This window comes from Bacillus rossius, chromosome 3, assembly GCF_032445375.1.
Source record: "Bacillus rossius redtenbacheri isolate Brsri chromosome 3, Brsri_v3, whole genome shotgun sequence".
Lineage (NCBI taxonomy): Eukaryota > Metazoa > Arthropoda > Insecta > Phasmatodea > Bacillidae > Bacillus > Bacillus rossius.
The window spans coordinates 11,323,279-11,341,973 of NC_086332.1; the positions used below are offsets into that span (position 1 = coordinate 11,323,279).

Genomic DNA, 18,695 nt, shown 5'->3' on the forward strand with positions numbered 1-18,695 from the left:
AGACTCATGAACAAGGAAGGGGAGGTCATGGCAGGACTCATAACCAAGGAAGGGGAGGTCATGGCAGGACTCATGAACAAGGAGGGGAGGTCATGGCAAAACTCATGAACAAGGAAGGGGAGGTCACGGCAGGACTCATGAACAAGGAAGGGGAGGTCACGGCAGGACTCATGAACAAGGAAGGGGAGGTCATGGCAGGACTCATGAACAAGGAAGGGGAGGTCATGGCAGGACTCATGAACAAGGAAGGGGAGGTCATGGCAGGACTCATGAACAAGGAAGGGGAGGTAATGGCAGGACTCATTAACAAGGAAGGGGAGGTCATGGCAGGACTCATGACAAAGAAGGGAGGTCATGGCAGGACTCATTAACAAGGAAGGGAGTTCACGGCAGGACTCATAAACACAGAAGGGGAGGTCATGACAGGACTCATGAACAAGGAAGGGAGGTCATGGAAGGATTCATTAACAAGGAAGGGGAGGTCATGGCAGGACTCATGAACAAGGAAGGGGAGGTCATGGCAGGACTCATGAACAAGTAAGGGAGGTCATGGCAGGACTCATGTACAAGGAAGGGAGGTCATGGCAGGACTCATGAACAAGGTAGGGATGTCATGGAAACACTCCTGAACAAAGAAGGGGAGGTCATGACAGAACTCATGAACAAAGAAGGGAGGTCATGGCAGGACTCATTAACAAGGAAGGGAGTTCACGGCAGGACTCATGAACAAGTAAGGGGAGGTCATGACAGGACTCATGAACAAGGAAGGGGAGGTCATGACAGGACTCATGAACAAGGAAGGGGAGGTCATGGCAGGACTCATGAACAAGGAAGGGGAGGTCATGGCAGGACTCATGAACAAGGAAGGGGAGGTCATGGCAGGACTCATGAACAAGGAAGGGGAGGTCATGGCAGGACTCATGAACAAGGAAGGGGAGGTCATGGCAGGACTCATGAACAAGGCAGGGGAGGTAATGGCAGGACTCATGAACAAGGAAGGGGAGGTCATGGCAGGACTCATGAACAAGGAAAGGAGGTCATGGCAGGACTCATGAACAAGGAAGGGGAGGTCATGGCAGGATTCATTAACAAGGAAGGGAGGTCATGGCAGGACTCACGAACAAGGAAGGTGAGGTCATGGCAGGTCTCATGAACAAGGAAGGGAGGTCATGGCAGGACTCATGAACAAGGAAGGGGAGGTCACGGCAGGACAGATGAACAAGGAAGGGGAGGTCATGGCAGGACTCATGAACAAGGAAGGGGAAGTCACGGCAGGACTCATGAACAAGGAAGGGTAGGTCACGGCAGGACTCATGATCAAGGAAGGGGAGGTCACGGCAGGACTCATGAACAAGGAAGGCAGGTCACAACAGGACTCATGAACAAGGAAGGTGAGGTCACGGCAGGACTCATGAACAAGGAAGGGGAGGTCATGGCAGGACAAATTAACAAGGAAGAGAGGTCATGGCAGGACTCATGAACAAGGAAGGGAGGTCATGGCAGGACTCATAAACAAGGAAGGGGAGGTACGGCAGGACTAATTAACAAGGAAGGGGAGGTCATGGCAGGACTCATGAACAAGGAAGGGGAGGTCATGGCAGGCGTCATGATCAAGGAAGGGGAGGTCACAGCAGGACTCATGAACAAGGAAGGGAGGTTACGGCAGGACTCATGAACAAGGAAGGGGAGGTCACGGCAGGCCTCATGAACCTGGAAGGGGAGGTCATGGCAGGACTCATGAACAAGGAAGGGGAGGTCATGGCAGGACTCATGAACAAGGAAGGGGAGGTCATGGCAGGACTCATGATCAAGGAAGAGGAGGTCACGGCAGGACTCATGAACAAGGAAGACAGGTCACGGCAGGACTCATGAACAAGGAAGGGGAGGTCACGGCAGGACTCATGAACAAGGAAGGGGAGGTCATGGCAGGACAAATTAACAAGGAAGAGAGGTCATGGCAGGACTCATGAACAAGGAAGGGGAGGTCATGGCAGGACTCATGAACAAGGAAGGGGAGGTCACGGCAGGACTCATGAACAAGGAAGGGGAGGTCATGGCAGGACTCATGAACAAGTAAGGGAGGTTATGGCAGGACTTATGAACAAGGAAGGGGAGGTCACGGCAGGACTCATAAACAAGGAAGGGGAGGTCATGGCAGGACTCATGAACAAGGAAGGGGAGGTCATGGCAGGACTCATGAACAAGGAAGGGAGGTCATGGCAGGACTCATGAACAAGGAAGGGGAGGTCATGGCAGGACTCATGAACAAGGAAGGGAGGTCATGGCAGGACTCATGAACAAGGAAGGGAGGTCATGGCAGGACTCATGAACAAGGAAGGGGAGGTCATTGCAGGACTCATGAACAAGGAAGGGAGGTCATGGCAGGACTCATGAACAAGGAAGGGAGGTCATAGCAGGACTCATGAACAAGGAAGGGGAGGTCATGGCAGGACTCATGAACAAGGTAGGGAGGTCATGGCAGGACTCATGAACAAGGAAGGGATGTCATGAAAACACTCCTGAACAAAGAAGGGGAGGTCATAGCAGGACTCATGACAAAGAAGGGAGGTCATGGCAGGACTCATTAACAAGGAAGGGAGTTCACGGCAGGACTCATGAACAAGGAAGGGGAGGTCATGGCAGGACTCATGAACAAGGAAGGGGAGGTCATGGCAGGACTCATGAACAAGGAAGGGAGGTCATGGCAGGACTCATGAACAAGGAAGGGAGGTCATGGCAGGACTCATGAACAAGGAAGGGAGGTCATGGCAGGACTCATGAACAAGGAAGGGGAGGTCACGGCAGGACTCATGAACAAGGGAAGGGAGGTCATGGCAGGACTCATTTACAAGGAAGGGAGGTCACGGCAGGACTCATGAACAAGGAAGGGGAGGTCATGGCAGGACTCATGAACAAGGAAGGGAGGTCATGGCAGGACTCATGAACAAGGAAGGGGAGGTCATGGCAGGACTCATGAACAAGGAAGGGAGGTCATAGCAGGACTCATGAACAAGGAAGGGATGTCATGGAAACACTCCCGAACAAAGAAGGGGAGGTCATAGCAGGACTCATGACAAAGAAGGGAGGTCATGGCAGGACTCATTAACAAGGAAGGGAGTTCAAGGTAGGACTCATGAACAAGAAAGGGGAGGTCATATCAGGACTCATGAACAAGGAAGTGAGGTCATGGCAGGACTCATGAACAAGGAAGGGGAGGTCATGGCAGGACTCATGAACAAGGAAGGGAAGTCATGGCAGGACTCATGAACAAGGAAGGGAGGTCATGGCAGGACTCATAAACAAGGAAGGGAGGTCATGGCAGGACTCATGAACAAGAAAGGGAGGTCATGTCAGGACTCATGAACAAGGAAGGGGAGGTCATGGCAGGACTCATGAACAAGGTAGGGAGGTCATGGCAGGACTCATGAACAAGGAAGGGGAGGTCATGGCAGGACTCATGAACAAGGAAGGGGAGGTCATGGCAGGACTCATGAACAAGGAAGGGGAGGTCATGGCAGGACTCATGAACAAGGAAGGGGAGGTCATGGCAGGACTCATGAACAAGGAAGGGAGGTCATGGCAGGACTCATGAACAAGGAAGGGGAGGTCATGGCAGGACTCATGAACAAGGAAGGGAGGTCATGGCAGGAATCATGAACAAGGAAGGGAGGTCATGGCATGACTCATGAACAAGGAAGGGGAGGTCATGGCAGGACTCATGAACAAGGAAGGGAGGTCATGGAAGGACTCATGAACAAGGAAGGGAGGTCATGGCAGGACTCATGAACAAGGAAGGGGAGGTCATGGCAGGACTCATGAACAAGGTAGGGAGGTCATGGCAGGACTCATGAACAAGGTAGGGATGTCATGGAAACACTCCTGAACAAAGAAGGGGAGGTCATAGCAGGACTCATGACAAAGAAGGGAGGGCATGGCAGGACTCATTAACAAGGAAGGAAGTCACGGCAGGACTCATGAACAAGGAAGGGGAGGTTATGGCAGGACTCATGAACAAGGAAGGGGAGGTCACGGCAGGACTCATGAACAAGGAAGGGGAGGTCATGGCAGGACTTATGAACAAGGAAGGGGAGGTCATGGCAGGACTCATGAACAAGGAAGGGGAGGTCATGGCAGGACTCATGAACAAGGAAGGGGAGGTCATGGCAAGACTCATGAACAAGGAAGGGGAGGTCATGGCAGGACTCATAACCAAGGAAGGGGAGGTCATGGCAGGACTCATGAACAAGGAGGGGAGGTCATGGCAGGACTCATGAACAAGGAAGGGGAGGTCACGGCAGGACTCATGAACAAGGAAGGGGAGGTCACGGCAGGACTCATGAACAAGGAAGGGGAGGTCATGGCAGGACTCATGAACAAGGAAGGGGAGGTCATGGCAGGACTCATGAACAAGGAAGGGGAGGTCATGGCAGGACTCATGAACAAGGAAGGGGAGGTAATGGCAGGACTCATTAACAAGGAAGGGGAGGTCATGGCAGGACTCATGACAAAGAAGGGAGGTCATGGCAGGACTCATTAACAAGGAAGGGAGTTCACGGCAGGACTCATGAACACAGAAGGGGAGGTCATGACAGGACTCATGAAAAAAGGAAGGGAGGTCATGGAAGGACTCATGAACAAGGAAGGGGAGGTCATGGCAGGACTCATGAACAAGGAAGGGGAGGTCATGGCAGGACTCATGAACAAGTAAGGGAGGTCATGGCAGGACTCATGAACAAGGAAGGGAGGTCATGGCAGGACTCATGAACAAGGTAGGGATGTCATGGAAACACTCCTGAACAAAGAAGGGGAGGTCATGGCAGAACTCATGAACAAAGAAGGGAGGTCATGGCAGGACTCATTAACAAGGAAGGGAGTTCACGGCAGGACTCATGAACAAGTAAGGGGAGGTCATGACAGGACTCATGAACAAGGAAGGGGAGGTCATGACAGGACTCATGATCAAGGAAGGGGAGGTCATGGCAGGACTCATGAACAAGGAAGGGGAGGTCATGGCAGGACTCATGAACAAGGAAGGGGAGGTCATGGCAGGTCTCATGAACAAGGAAGGGGAGGTCATGGCAGGACTCATGAACAAGGAAGGGGAGGTCATGGCAGGACTCATGAACAAGGCAGGGGAGGTCATGGCAGGACTCATGAACAAGGAAGGGAGTTCACGGCAGGACTCATGAACAAGGAAGGGGAGGTCATGGCAGGACTCATGAACAAGGAAGGGGAGGTCATGGCAGGATTCATTAACAAGGAAAGGAGGTCATGGCAGGACTCACGAACAAGGAAGGTGAGGTCATGGCAGGTCTCATGAACAAGGAAGGGAGGTCATGGCAGGACTCATGAACAAGGAAGGGGAGGTCACGGCAGGACTCATGAACAAGGAAGGGAGGTCATGGCAGGACTCATGAACAAGGAAGGGGAAGTCACGGCAGGACTCATGAACAAGGAAGGGTAGGTCACTGCAGGACTCATGATCTAGGAAGGGGAGGTCACGGCAGGACTCATGAACAAGGAAGGCAGGTCACAACAGGACTCATGAACAAGGAAGGTGAGGTCACGGCAGGACTCATGAACAAGGAAGGGGAGGTCATGGCAGGACAAATTAACAAGGAAGAGAGGTCATGGCAGGACTCATGAACAAGGAAGGGAGGTCATGGCAGGACTCATGAACAAGGAAGGGGGGTACGGCAGGACTAATTAACAAGGAAGGGGAGGTCATGGCAGGACTAATGAACAAGGAAGGGGAGGTCATGGCAGGACAAATTAACAAGGAAGAGAGGTCATGGCAGGACTCATGAACAAGGAAGGGGAGGTCATGGCAGGACTCATGAACAAGGAAGGGGAGGTCATGGCAGGAGTCATGATCAAGGAAGGGGAGGTCACGGCAGGACTCATGAACAAGGAAGGGAGGTTACGGCAGGACTCATGAACAAGGAAGGGGAGGTCACGGCAGGACTCATGAACAAGGAAGGGGAGGTCATGGCAGGACTCATGAACAATGAAGGGGAGGTCATGGCAGGACTCATGAACAAGGAAGGGGAGGTCATGGCAGGACTCATGATCAAGGAAGAGGAGGTCACGGCAGGACTCATGAACAAGGAAGGCAGGTCACGGCAGGACTCATGAACAAGGAAGGGGAGGTCACGGCAGGACTCATGAACAAGGAAGGGGAGGTCATTGCAGGACAAATTAACAAGGAAGAGAGGTCATGGCAGGACTCATGAACAAGGAAGGGGAGGTCATGGCAGGACTCATGAACAAGGAAGGGGAGGTCACGGCAGGACTCATGAACAAGGAAGGGGAGGTCATGGCAGGACTCATGAACAAGTAAGGGAGGTTATGGCAGGACTTATGAACAAGGAAGTGGAGGTAACGGCAGGACTCATAAACAAGGAAGGGGAGGTCATGACAGGACTCATGAACAAGGAAGGGGAGGTCATGGCAGGACTTATGAACAAGGAAGGGGAGGTCATGGCAGGACTCATGAACAAGGAAGGGAGGTCATGGCAGGACTTATGAACAAGGAAGGGGAGGTCATGGCAGGACTCATGAAGAAGGAAGGGGAGGTCATGGCAGGACTCATAAACAAGGAAGGGGAGGTCATGGCAGGACTCATGAACAAGGAAGGGAAGGTCATGGCAGGACTTATGAACAAGGAAGGGGAGGTCATGGCAGGACTCATGAACAAGGAAGGGGAGGTCACGGCAGGACTCATGAACAAGGAAGGGGAGGTCATGGCAGGACTCATTAACAAGTAAGGGAGGTCATGGCAGGACTCATGAACAAGGAAGGGGAGGTCACGGCAGGACTCATAAACAAGGAAGGGGAGGTCATGGCAGGACTCATGAACAAGGAAGGGGAAGTCATGGCAGGACTTATGAACAAGGAAGGGGAGGTCATGGCAGGACTCATGAACAAGGAAGGGAGGTCATGGCAGGACTTATGAACAAGGAAGAGGAGGTCATGGCAGGACTCATGAACAAGGAAGGGGAGGTCAAGGCAGGACTCATAAACAAGGAAGGGGAGGTCATGGCAGGACTCATGAACAAGGAAGGGGAGGTCATGGCAGGACTTATGAACAAGGAAGGGGAGGTCATGGCAGGACTCATGAACAAGTAAGGGAGGTCATGGCAGGACTTATGAACAAGGAAGGGGAGGTAATGGCAGGATTCATGAACAAGGAAGGGGAGGTCATGGCAGGACTCATGAACAAGGAAGGGGAGGTCATGGCAGGACTTATGAACAAGGAAGGGGAGGTCATGGCAGTACTCATAAACAAGGAAGAGGAGGTCATGGCAGGACTCATGAACAAGGAAGGGGAGGTCACGGCAGGACTCACCTCCGGCTCGGAGGACAGCTTGTGGCGGTGGATCTCGCTGGGGGTCAGCGACCTCTTGTGCACGTGCTGGTGCTCGAACAGGTAGTAGCCGGGCAGCTTGCCGATCTGCGAACACAAGAGACGGGCCTGCGTCACACCGGGCGGGCTGTGGCGCCAGGTACGACGATTTTTTTCTAACATGCGTTTACAAACTTCGTTCAAAAGATTGATTGTCTGTAACTTTTTAACGTGACAACGTCATAACAAAACATTGATGAAATGATTTCATACTATTATGAATAAAATTGAATCATTTTTATTCAATTATCACTATTTTTTATGTATACAAAGAAGGAGTGAAATGAAATCTACAATTTAATTGATAAATTTACTTTTATATACACCCATTAATTCAAATATATTTATTACTTTAACGAAGAGATTACTTTAACTATAACTTTTATACATGTTTGCTATTTAACTTCTTCCAATCTTTGTTATTCTGTTAAGGATAGGGCGATGATAGGAAAAGTAGGAAACGAATGGGAGTGTTTCAAGTTTAATGTGCCTCGAAAAAGTAAAATCGACGGTTGTTCCAATCGAGTGGAAGAGAGATAGATGCGGCGCAAGCGTACAATGAGTGTAACGGGACACATCGTAACAGGACAATGTGCTTTAAGGGACACTTTTTCTTGCGTGGAGCCGGCGTTTATCGATTTATTAGATGTTGTCACGTCAAAAAAACGCAACGCAAGCATCGGCCAACTTCCAACTTCCTGCGTTTTCGCTTTCCATAATTTGGATTGAAGTGTTCCGGAAACTTTTAAACACTCATACGATATGTGCATACCTAAAATGTCACGATTTTTTTTTGTGCTGTCTGATATTTAAGTGTGAAAGTATTTGTCTGTGCTGTCGGCGTTGTGCTGTCCATAATACCTGTTTAGGTTCATCGTTTTGATTTATCTGTTCGACATCAGCTTTTTTTTAGGCTTCTGTCTCTGGATTTATCTTTTTTATTTAGTATTTTGCATTTATGAATTTTTTCCATGTCAAACAGTGAAAAAGTCCAAATGTGCGTGTCCAAGAAATTGTATTAAATAAAAATTCCCAATTGCAGGAATCGTTTAAAGAACGTAGTATAGAAGTTCTGGGGTTATTGCCCGACTTGCCCGTCTTTGCAGTTGACCCTGTGACCTCGGTACTAGTGCGATGATTTGTCAAGCTACGCACCGTGGGAAAACTCATACTGCGTGATGCGACTTTCTGTCAAGGTGATGAATGTTCCGTTCCCATGGTCAATGGTCACTCAAAAACACTGACCGAAGTGTAGCGTTTGCATTTTGTGAACACCTATAAAAGGACTTGCATTCCATGGAAGTTGCTGTGCTCAACGACGAAAATTCTGATTGGTTCTCATCAGCCGTAATCAGGAGTGTTCGAGTACCGCGATGTTTGCTTGCTGTACGACGACGGCGAGGTGTGAAAGGGACTCCAACTACGTCACAGCACCACAGCACGCCGTCTCCTTCCAGTTCCTGACTGAATATGCGTGTTAAATGAATGTTCGTGTTAAATGAAAGTGAATGCCAATGAGCAAAAATGAGTCCCACCCAGCAGAGATCATAGAACTTGCTAAGTTTTTTTCTGTCTCTGTAGGTATAGGATTTTGGATCACGCGCGCGTTCCTCTCACGTTTCACGCTCCTCCAAGATTACAAAGGTAACTTCCGAGCCATTTGGTTGCCTAAACGGCACTCATGAATTTTTAAACACTTTGCTCCGTTACATTACAATGACTGAATTTAAATTTTTGACGTGACAGCGTCTAATAAATCGATGAACGCCGGGGCTGCACGCACGAAAAAGTGTCCCGTTACGCTCATTGTACACTTGCGCCTCATCTATCTCTCTCCCACTCGATTGGCCTATGCGTCCGAGGAGAAGAAAGACAGCGGCAGCACACAACTTACATCTACACGTGAACTGTTTCGTCGACTGTTTATAAAGTGAAGTTAAAAGTTAATGTGGTTTTCATTGCTTATTACAACAACAATTTCGGCAATAAAGGTTAATTATTCCTGCATTTTAAAAATCTGATTAAATGTATAATTTCAAGTATTTATTCTTTTATTCTTAAAATAAAAATGATTCAATTTTATTCATAAAAGTATGCAATCATTTCATCAATGTTTTGTTATGACGTTGTCACGTTAAACTATCGTCCGTAAACTGACTTTACAGACAACCATTTTTTTAAATTAAAATATTCTGATATTTCGTGCACAATATTATTTTTTTACGCAAGGAGCAAAGAATAATGCCCGAACCAAAAGTGAAGAAATCGAAGAAGCAACGAGTGACACATATTTCTAACCGGCCAACCAGACTCTCCGATGCAGAGAGATGTCTGCTCTATCGATTGAGGAATTCCGGAGCCCAGAAGAACGCAACGTAACGGCTCAGGTGGGCCGATGTGTGCGTGTGTGTGTTTTTTTTTTGGGGGGGGGGGGGAGCGCGCTCGACGAAATACGACGCCTTGAGCGCTGCGACCGTCTGCAACGCCCCAACCCAACGATAACTCATCGAATATAGAATCATCGGACGTGGACAACCCAGAGGAATAAAAAAATTACATCACACCCTATCAACATATGTTTTTATTTTATCCATTTCTTCAAAGCATCCTAAGCATCCTACTTTGGAACTTGAATCGAATTTTAAAAAAAAATACGGTAGTCGCCCCGACTTTAGCCCACCCAAATTTTTCTAACATGGTTTTTTAGACAAAATTATAATGATAAGTACTGAAGTCGCTGAACTTCTGAAATAATGCTCGCCTTCCTAGTGTCCGACTTGCACTCCCCCTCCCTCTTCAGCTATTTCTCCGCATAGCGCGCGTGACTAAACACCCGACTGGTGAAATACACGCCCGTACATAAAATCATGCCAGCAGAATGCAAGCAATCCTGGTAACATTATCAGGCTTCTACCTACTAACTTAACATTTGTTTTCTCTTAATTCCAAGTTTGTTTTATCATTGTAACACTGCTCTATTTTTACTGCCTATAATTTTTAATAAAACGCTTTGGACTTTCATCGATGTCCATCAGTGAGAACATTATCCAGCGGAAAGAAGCCAAATGTTTTTTTGACGTGACAACGTCTAATAAATCGATGAACGCCGGCTGCACGCACGAAAAAGTGTCCCGTTACGCACATTGTTCCTTTACGCTATGTTCCGTTACGCTCATTGTTCCGTTGCGCTGTCCCCTTACGCTCATTGTTCCGTTACGCTGTGTCCCGTTACGCTCATTTTTCCGTTACGCTCATTGTTCCGTTACGCTCATTGTTCCGTTACGCTGTGTTCCGTTAAGCTGTCGGCGAGTGCAGTAATAATAGGTTATGTTACAATTGACTAAAGAATTATGGTGATTCATATAATTGATGATAGATATTTGATTACGGTTTATTTATACCTATAACTTATAACTTGTTCATAATTATATTTAAACTTGATAGCTAAACACCAGTTTTTAAAATTAATTACAAGTCATCTACACGTGAACTGTTTCGTCGACTGTTTATAAAGTGAAGTGAAAAGTTAATGTGGTATTGCTTATTACAACAACAATTTCGGCAATAAAGGTTAATTATTCTTGCATTTTAAAAATCTGATTACTAGTCTAATTTCAAGTATTTATTTATTTTATTATTAAAATAAAAATGGTTCAATTTTATTCATAAAAGTATGCAATAATTTCATGAATGTTTTGTTATGACGTCACGTTAAACTATCGTCCGTAAACCGACTGTACAGACAACCGATTTTTTTTTTTTTGAACGACACGGACCATCTGGGGAATGGTCTTCTTCACCACGTGGCGACGACGGCAGCAGGGCCTTGGCGCCGCTTTGAGGAGGTGCCAATAGCGAGACGAGCCGCGTGACACCCTCCTCCCTCGCGGGCCGCGAGATGACGGGGGCAGCGATAACCCCCGGAGTGTCTGCGGGGGTGGCGGGGGAGAAGGAACGACTTCCAGGCACGCTGCGTCGACGATTTATGGTCGCGATAACGCCGGTCACCCCGCGTCGCTGTTGGGAAGTGTGGGACCTGGAAGCGGGGGGGGGGGGGGGTGGAGTAGCACTCGCGAGCAACTTGGTCCTTGATGGAGCACCCCGGGGTCACGGGGGAGTCGCTCGACACCCCTCCCCCCCTTCCCAACCCATCCCCACCCACCCGCAATCACCCCTCGAAACTCCTCGAGCACTCAGGAGTCCGGCGAAGCTGGGAACTTTCGTCCGCATACAGCCCGCGACATGTATGTAGTAACTCGTCTTAAGATCTCACACTTCCCATGCCATAGTACCGGTGGTACAAGCTTCAAGGCCGGCTCCAGGGATACTTACTGTTAAGAAAACATGACATCATTAAAGGACAAACATTTGCCTTGAGAAATTTTACAAATCTGTAGAGACTGTGGAAAAATTCGCGCTTTCAGTGACCTCTAGGATAGACTCCTCAACCCCCTACACACACACAGGCAAATGCCACCTGCTCATTGGCTATTGACTCGTGACATCTGTCAACTGGGACGCTTGCGATTCGATACTTTTTTTGGTCGAAGGTTTTCCATTGGCTCAAAGTCCTTCAGACAAACTGTAAGCCAATCACAGAAGCAACATGAAGTTGTTTGGATTCTAGCATAACGCGAAATGAATCCGCGAATTTTTTCCGGTCCCTACAAATCTGTAGTCTCAAAAACCGGCCCGAAATCATTTTATACAACTTTTTTTTTTGAAGTTATACTTCTTTTTTGGCGCGTTATGAAAAATTGATGACGGTGAATTTTTACGACGCGCGCGCCCCATGCAACGAAATTTTCACAGGTGCGTGGTAATGGGCGAACCGCTGTTGAGTCTAGCTCCAGTGAGGAGTGTGAACTGTGGACTTGGCAGATAAGCCTACTTGGTGATTTGTGAACAGACATAAATTATGGTTATTTAGTTAGTAATTTAAATATTAGGAACAAATAAAAACTTTATAATATTAATTGGGCTAACCTTACGAACCCGTTTACCTCACTCGTAACATTTGTTACACGGTAGAAGTTAAACTTCTATGGCATTACTAACATATGAATTTGGAAGGAGAATGTGAATTATAATATCTAATTGTTATGCCAGTTTCTTAGGTATGTTAAAACTTGTAATACTTTTCACTGTGACTATTTTAGTTTACAAAATATATTCCTTGATAGTTACACTATCATAAAGTTACAGTTGGCACACAAATACGTTTGGTATGTCCACTAATGTTTACGAAAGTGACTATAATACGAGTTTATGTTACTAGACGTGTGGCCGCCATCTTTGTGACATTCCCGTTCATCGAGTTCCGTTCCATTTTCACAAAATCACTCCTACAAAATGAAATTTACCGAGAGTTAGGATGTTTGCGCATCAACAAGGACTTTTTTGGCTTGATTCCTTCCACGGAATTATCGGTGCTGTTGGGCATTAACATTTGACAGTAGAGTATCCTCCTTGTGATTATGTTTCCATCCTTGTTGTTCATCACTGAGTTTTTCGTATGGCATACAATGTAACCCAGCAAACACACGTGTCCATACAACTATTTTAAATTAATCTTCCCCGCTGCAAGAATCATTCAAAGAATGATTTGGCGATTTAACGACGTCCAGATCATTAAAGATGGATGTTGTGCTAAGCGATGAGTAGAGACCGGAAAAATTCGCAGATTCATTTCACGATATGCTAGAATCCAAACAACTGTGCATTTATATTGCTTCTGTGATTGGCTTGCAGTTATTCTGAAGGACGTTTAGCCAATGGGAAACCTTCAACCAAAAAAGTATCGAATCGCAAGCGTCCCAGTTGACAAGTGTCACGAGTCAATAGCAATGAGCAAGTGGCATTTGCCTGAGTATGTAGAGGGTTGTGGAGTCAATCCTAGAGGTCATCGAAAGCGCGAATTTTTCCGGTCTCTAGATCGCTGTGGCAGCGGCGGAATTCTCTGTGCTTTAGGACCAATAAACTTCTTCTACATTTTCTGTCTTGCGTCTTTTCTTCATCGAAATCATACTATGGTTTGAACTGATTACACTCGATGGGAGGCGAATTTAATTGTCCCGGGGCGAAATATGGAGCGGTATTCCAAGACGTTCGGGTAAGGTAAAGAATAAGCACTGGCCTTTTTTTTGGGACGCAATCGTAACCTAACTCGAGGGCCTTATTCCAGAACGTGTCAAAACCGAATACCAGTAAGGAAATTAATCGGCGACCGTTTAAATAAACGGTACCCTGCGCAAGGCAAGAAACTATTTACAACGCATTTTAGCGGACGTTTGGCAACCATCGATACAATTGTTACGTCAAAAATCCTGGAGAGAGAAGCACCGTCGCATGTATTAAATAAGGTTATTCTAGTTTTCTCAAGTACTTTTTAAGTCACGATTATTTCTCGTAATGACAAAGTGTACCAAATGTATTCCAGGATAGTTTCGCTACCGTGAAGTTCCATTGCCACACCAACACGCTTGGTACGTCCCCCAATGATAAAAAAAATTGGTTGTCTGTAAAGTCGGTTTACGGACGATAGTTTAACGTGACGTCATAACAAAACATTGATGAAATGATTGCATACTTTAATGAATAAAATTGAATCATTTTTATTTTAATAATAATAGAATAAATACTTGAAATTATACTAGTAATCATATTTTTAAAATGCAAGAATAATTAACCTTTATTGCCGAAATTGTTGTTGTAATAAGCAATGAAAACCACAATAACTTTTCACTTTACTTTATAAACAGTCGACGAAACAGTTCACGTGTAGATGACATGTAATTAATTTTAAAAATTGGCGTTTAGCTATAAAGTTTAAATATAATTATGAACAAATTGTCATATAAATAAACTGTAATCAAATATATATCATCAATTATATAAATCACCATAATTATTTAGTCAATTGTAACATAACCCATTATTACTGCACTCGCCGACAGCATAACGGAACACAGCGTAATGGAACAATGAGCGTAACGGGACACAGCGTAACGGAACAATGTGCGTAACGGGACACTTTTTCGTGCGTGCAGCCGGCGTTCATCGATTTATTAGACGTTGTCAAGTCAAAAAATGACTACAAACGAGTTAATGGCGCCAGACGCGGGTCCGCCATCCGGATGAAATCAACGAAAAAGTTAGCTCTGCGCATGCGCGGAGTTTGGGCAACAGAACGGCAACAGATAGTACAACGAAGTCCGTGCCCTAAAAATAAGGGAGTGACTGTGTCCTATCGTGCACTAGGAATACGGCTAGGGTACTGGTGTAGCATATTCAACAACTAAAACCTGAAACTTTGTGTCTCGAATACCACCCTCTGGAGGAACTAACTTGCACCTAAGCGCCCTCGCCTGAAGGGTGCTGGAACTGCGTCGCAATTTGCTTGAAACGCGAAAGTTTTATGTAAAAACTGCTCACATTTGCAAACTCTATACATACGAAAGAGCCGTTAACTTATACGTATACGGATGAATTATGTGATGTACTGATTCATTTTAATCTCTATACAAGCACTAAGACTAGTTATACCTCGTGTAAAATGGGGTGGGAAAACATAATTTGTATAAATATTTAGAAAAATGTAGGCACTCTTGAAGACCGATATTTCAAATTATTTTATTTCACAATACACCAAAACTACTCGGATGAAACATCATTAGAAATTATATTTTCTTAAACTGACATATGCAGTTGATAAATATTTTAAGATTGTTTTAATGCTATTTCTTTAAAAACACAGGGGATTCAAGGTTGTTACTATTCAATAACGGCTCTGAGGCGTAAACTTTAATAACTAGAGCTATCCTTCGGCAGATGTTGGTTTACCTTTTCCGTCTGTACAACGTAAAACTAATCACCATATGGTGAACTCAACTTCTCGCGCCAACTATTGTGTACATTAAATGGTTCAAAATGTTATGAATTATGTTTCGATTGGTGGTTTTTTCTAGATGGTTTAGGCTTTTTTGAACAAACACTATTTTGAATAGCGTGCAATATATCGACTTCAAAAAGTCCGTAACTTGCTATTTGCAAGAAAAATCCCAGGCAAACACGCACTTGCTTCTGAAAAATAAATATTATCAGCATGATCTCGGCACGAACTGCAGCACTCAATTACGCCTTCTGTGTAATAACGACAGTTGGGAAAACCTCGCACCACCTTTGTTTACGCCTCAAGGCTGACGCAGCTCGGGTGGACGTATTTTATAGCGTGTTCTGTGAAATTAAATTGTATTCAAGTTTTCAGCATTGACTTCGTCGTGGCCTATCGTCTGCAGCCAGCAAAGTCTGCCGAAGCAGGCACGAATTCTTTCGTTTAAATTTATAGCTTTAAAGAATGTGGGTTAGCTTTGGCACCCACCACGGAGCAAAACCCACCCCCAGATTCTTTCAGAGTTCTTTTTTTTTTCCTTTACGCAGAAGAAAGTGGAACAAGGGCAAAAACTTGACGCCTCTGCGGGAAAGTAGGTCAGCGGGACTTGGCCAATGATACTGTTATAAGGCGCAGGCATCATTCCTTAACTAAAAATATGTATTTTGATAAAGTTAAATTATGGAAATTTCCATCAAGGGGAATATATAAGAAGTGAAAGACATCTTGTTTTCAACAACGTTTTAGGCAGAAACGATTTTTTTTATCGTTCTTTCGTAAAAGCAGAGAGAACAAATCAAGTGATTTTCTTATACTATAACAAGGCACGAGTGTTTCGTTGAAACACTCGGCAGTAAAGTAGACTTGAAACTCATATACATACATTGGCTTCCCTCGAATGATTGGACCACAGTTGTCTTGACACACCCTGGATGACCCTGGGCCAATAATAAACAAGGGAAAGAAGTGCAGTCCCAATTGTGTGCACCCCAACCTAAAGGAATGAAATACCTCTGACCTTGGTTTCGGTCAATGAGCAAGCTGAATAACTTGTAGAAATTTGAACCCCGGTCCTTGTACCAACGTGATTGGGTTTCGTTCAGTATGATTACGTGATAACCAGGTGAAGCCACTTATTATTTCTTCACCTTATGATCTGCGCCATGTTGGTTAGTGAGATGCCCAACACATTGGCTGAAGTGTTAAATGTAGTGTTTGCATTGTGGAAACAGTTATAAATGACGGTATTTAATGGAATTGACTGTATTTTATATCATACTTACTATCCACCATTAGACGTGGTTAAGAGGCCCACCTCGTCAGGGGTGTATGTATGTTAGTGAGGCGGGATGATATGCGCGACGCTCACTGGTGCTTCTAGCGCGGTGTCGCCTCTGAACTGGCGCGCAGTCTTCTCGTCGTACATAGGACAACTGTGAAATTGTAGCGGTAACCGTAACACTATATGGCGGAAAAATGAAGATAAAGGTGTAATGCAAGTCCCTTAAGTGCTTTTGAGAAGCTGTACTGGTTGTTTTGTGCCTAAAAATTCCTCTGAAAACACGCATTTTAGCAATTTTAACTCATCTTAAAATACAGTTTAAAAACTTAATCCTGAAACAAACTACTTATCGGCCCTCAGCGAGCTCTTGAATGCTATTCGTAAACAAACCCCACGGTGTCCAGGTAGGCGGGGCCCTTAAGCAACATTTCCGAAAGGTTTTGGGCGTTACGATATAACGATAGGAAGGTGAAAAAAAAATTGGTTGTCTGTAAAGTCGGTTTACAGACGATAGTTTAACGTGACAAAGTCATAACAAAACATTGATGAAATGATTGCCTACTTTTATGAATAAAATTGAATCATTTTTATTGAATTAAATCTATTTTGTATGGATACAAAGAAGGAGTGAAATGAAATCTACAATTTAATCGATAAATTTACTTTTATTTGCACTCATTATTCAAATATGTTTATTACTTTAACGAAGAGACTATTTTAACTATAACTTTTGTACATGTTTGCTATTTAACTTCTTCCAATCTGTGATATTCTGTTAAGGATATGACGATGATAGGAAAAGTAGGATAATAATGGGAGTGTTTCAAGTTTAATGTGCCTCGTAAAGGTCAAATCGACGGTTGTTCCAATCGAGTGGAAGAGAGATAGATGCGGCGCAAGCCAATAACCACACGAGAAAAGCTACAGTATTTTGTGAAATACCTTGACACGAAATGTATTCGCGAAATACAGGTGTCTCTAGCTATAATATATGTATGTTAAGGGGTTCACGTGCAGTTCAGCGCATCCGCCTGGGAGCAATCCGTGGTTGCCAGGCAACGCTGCTGGTGCATCAGATAACGGGTGGGGGAGCGCACACTACCGTGGGACGTTCCACACATCGAGAAAAGTATGTGTGTCTGCAGCCAAGGTATCGTGGTGGTGGTGGTGGTTGCTCTGATGTATGGTTCAGCACTGGAGAACCCCGGTCCCGAAAGCAACGGAAATTCCCTGCACTTCTTGATATAGTAAAATAACATGCAATTTTTAAATCTATTCTCGGTTCTTTCAGTACACCCGGGACGCGACACCGACTGCATTAAAATTTCGTTTTTTTTTTATTGCGCGCCAAGGATACTTTCTTTGCTTCTCTCCTCTGGCGAGGAGATCGGTGCGGGAGGGGTGAGGGGAGTGAGTGCGCTGCTCAGTAGCCAATCGGTGTTCGGACTGCTGCGTGTCTGGTAGTTGCACCAATGTTCTTCAAATAACGATAACATCTTTTATTTTAAATTTGTTATTTTAAGTTAATAATTCTGTGATTTTGCATGCGTTAGAAAGATTATTTGATTAAAGTATTTCCCCCCTCCCCCAACAAAGTTAAAGATTGTGTTTGAATCTGAAAATAAATTGATTTGTAACACAAATGTTTAAATATGTTTTTCTTTTGGTCACTAAAACTACTTTCATCTTTCAAAACTAACCATTACTACTTCAGTCACCGACTGCTGCACCATTAATAATAATAATAATAAAAAAATTGGTTGTCTGTAAAGTTGGTTTATGGACGATAGTTTAACTTGACAACGTTATAACAAAACATTGATGAAATGATTGCCTACTTTTATGAATAAAATTGAATCATTTTTATTGAAGTAAATCTATTTTGTATGGATACAAAGAAGGAGTGAAATGAAATCTACAATTTAATCGATAAATTTACTTTTATTTGCACTCATTATTCAAATATGTTTATTACTTTAACGAAGAGACTATTTTAACTATAACTTTTGTACATGTTTGCTATTTAACTTCTTCCAATCTGTGATATTCTGTTAAGGATATGACGATGATAGGAAAAGTAGGATAATAATGGGAGTGTTTCAAGTTTAATGTGCCTC

General features: G+C 44.9%; 1 protein-coding gene across 2 annotated transcripts in view; it reads right to left on the reverse strand.

Annotated features, from left to right (window-relative positions):
* LOC134531392 (furin-like) overlaps positions 1-18,695 on the reverse strand; it is a 158,438-nt gene that overhangs the window by 120,875 nt on the left and 18,868 nt on the right. For both annotated transcript variants that reach the window (XM_063367096.1, XM_063367095.1), the window contains exon 2: positions 7,349-7,453. In XM_063367096.1, coding sequence (XP_063223166.1) covers positions 7,349-7,453 — 105 coding nt within the window. The remainder of the gene's footprint in view (positions 1-7,348; positions 7,454-18,695) is intronic.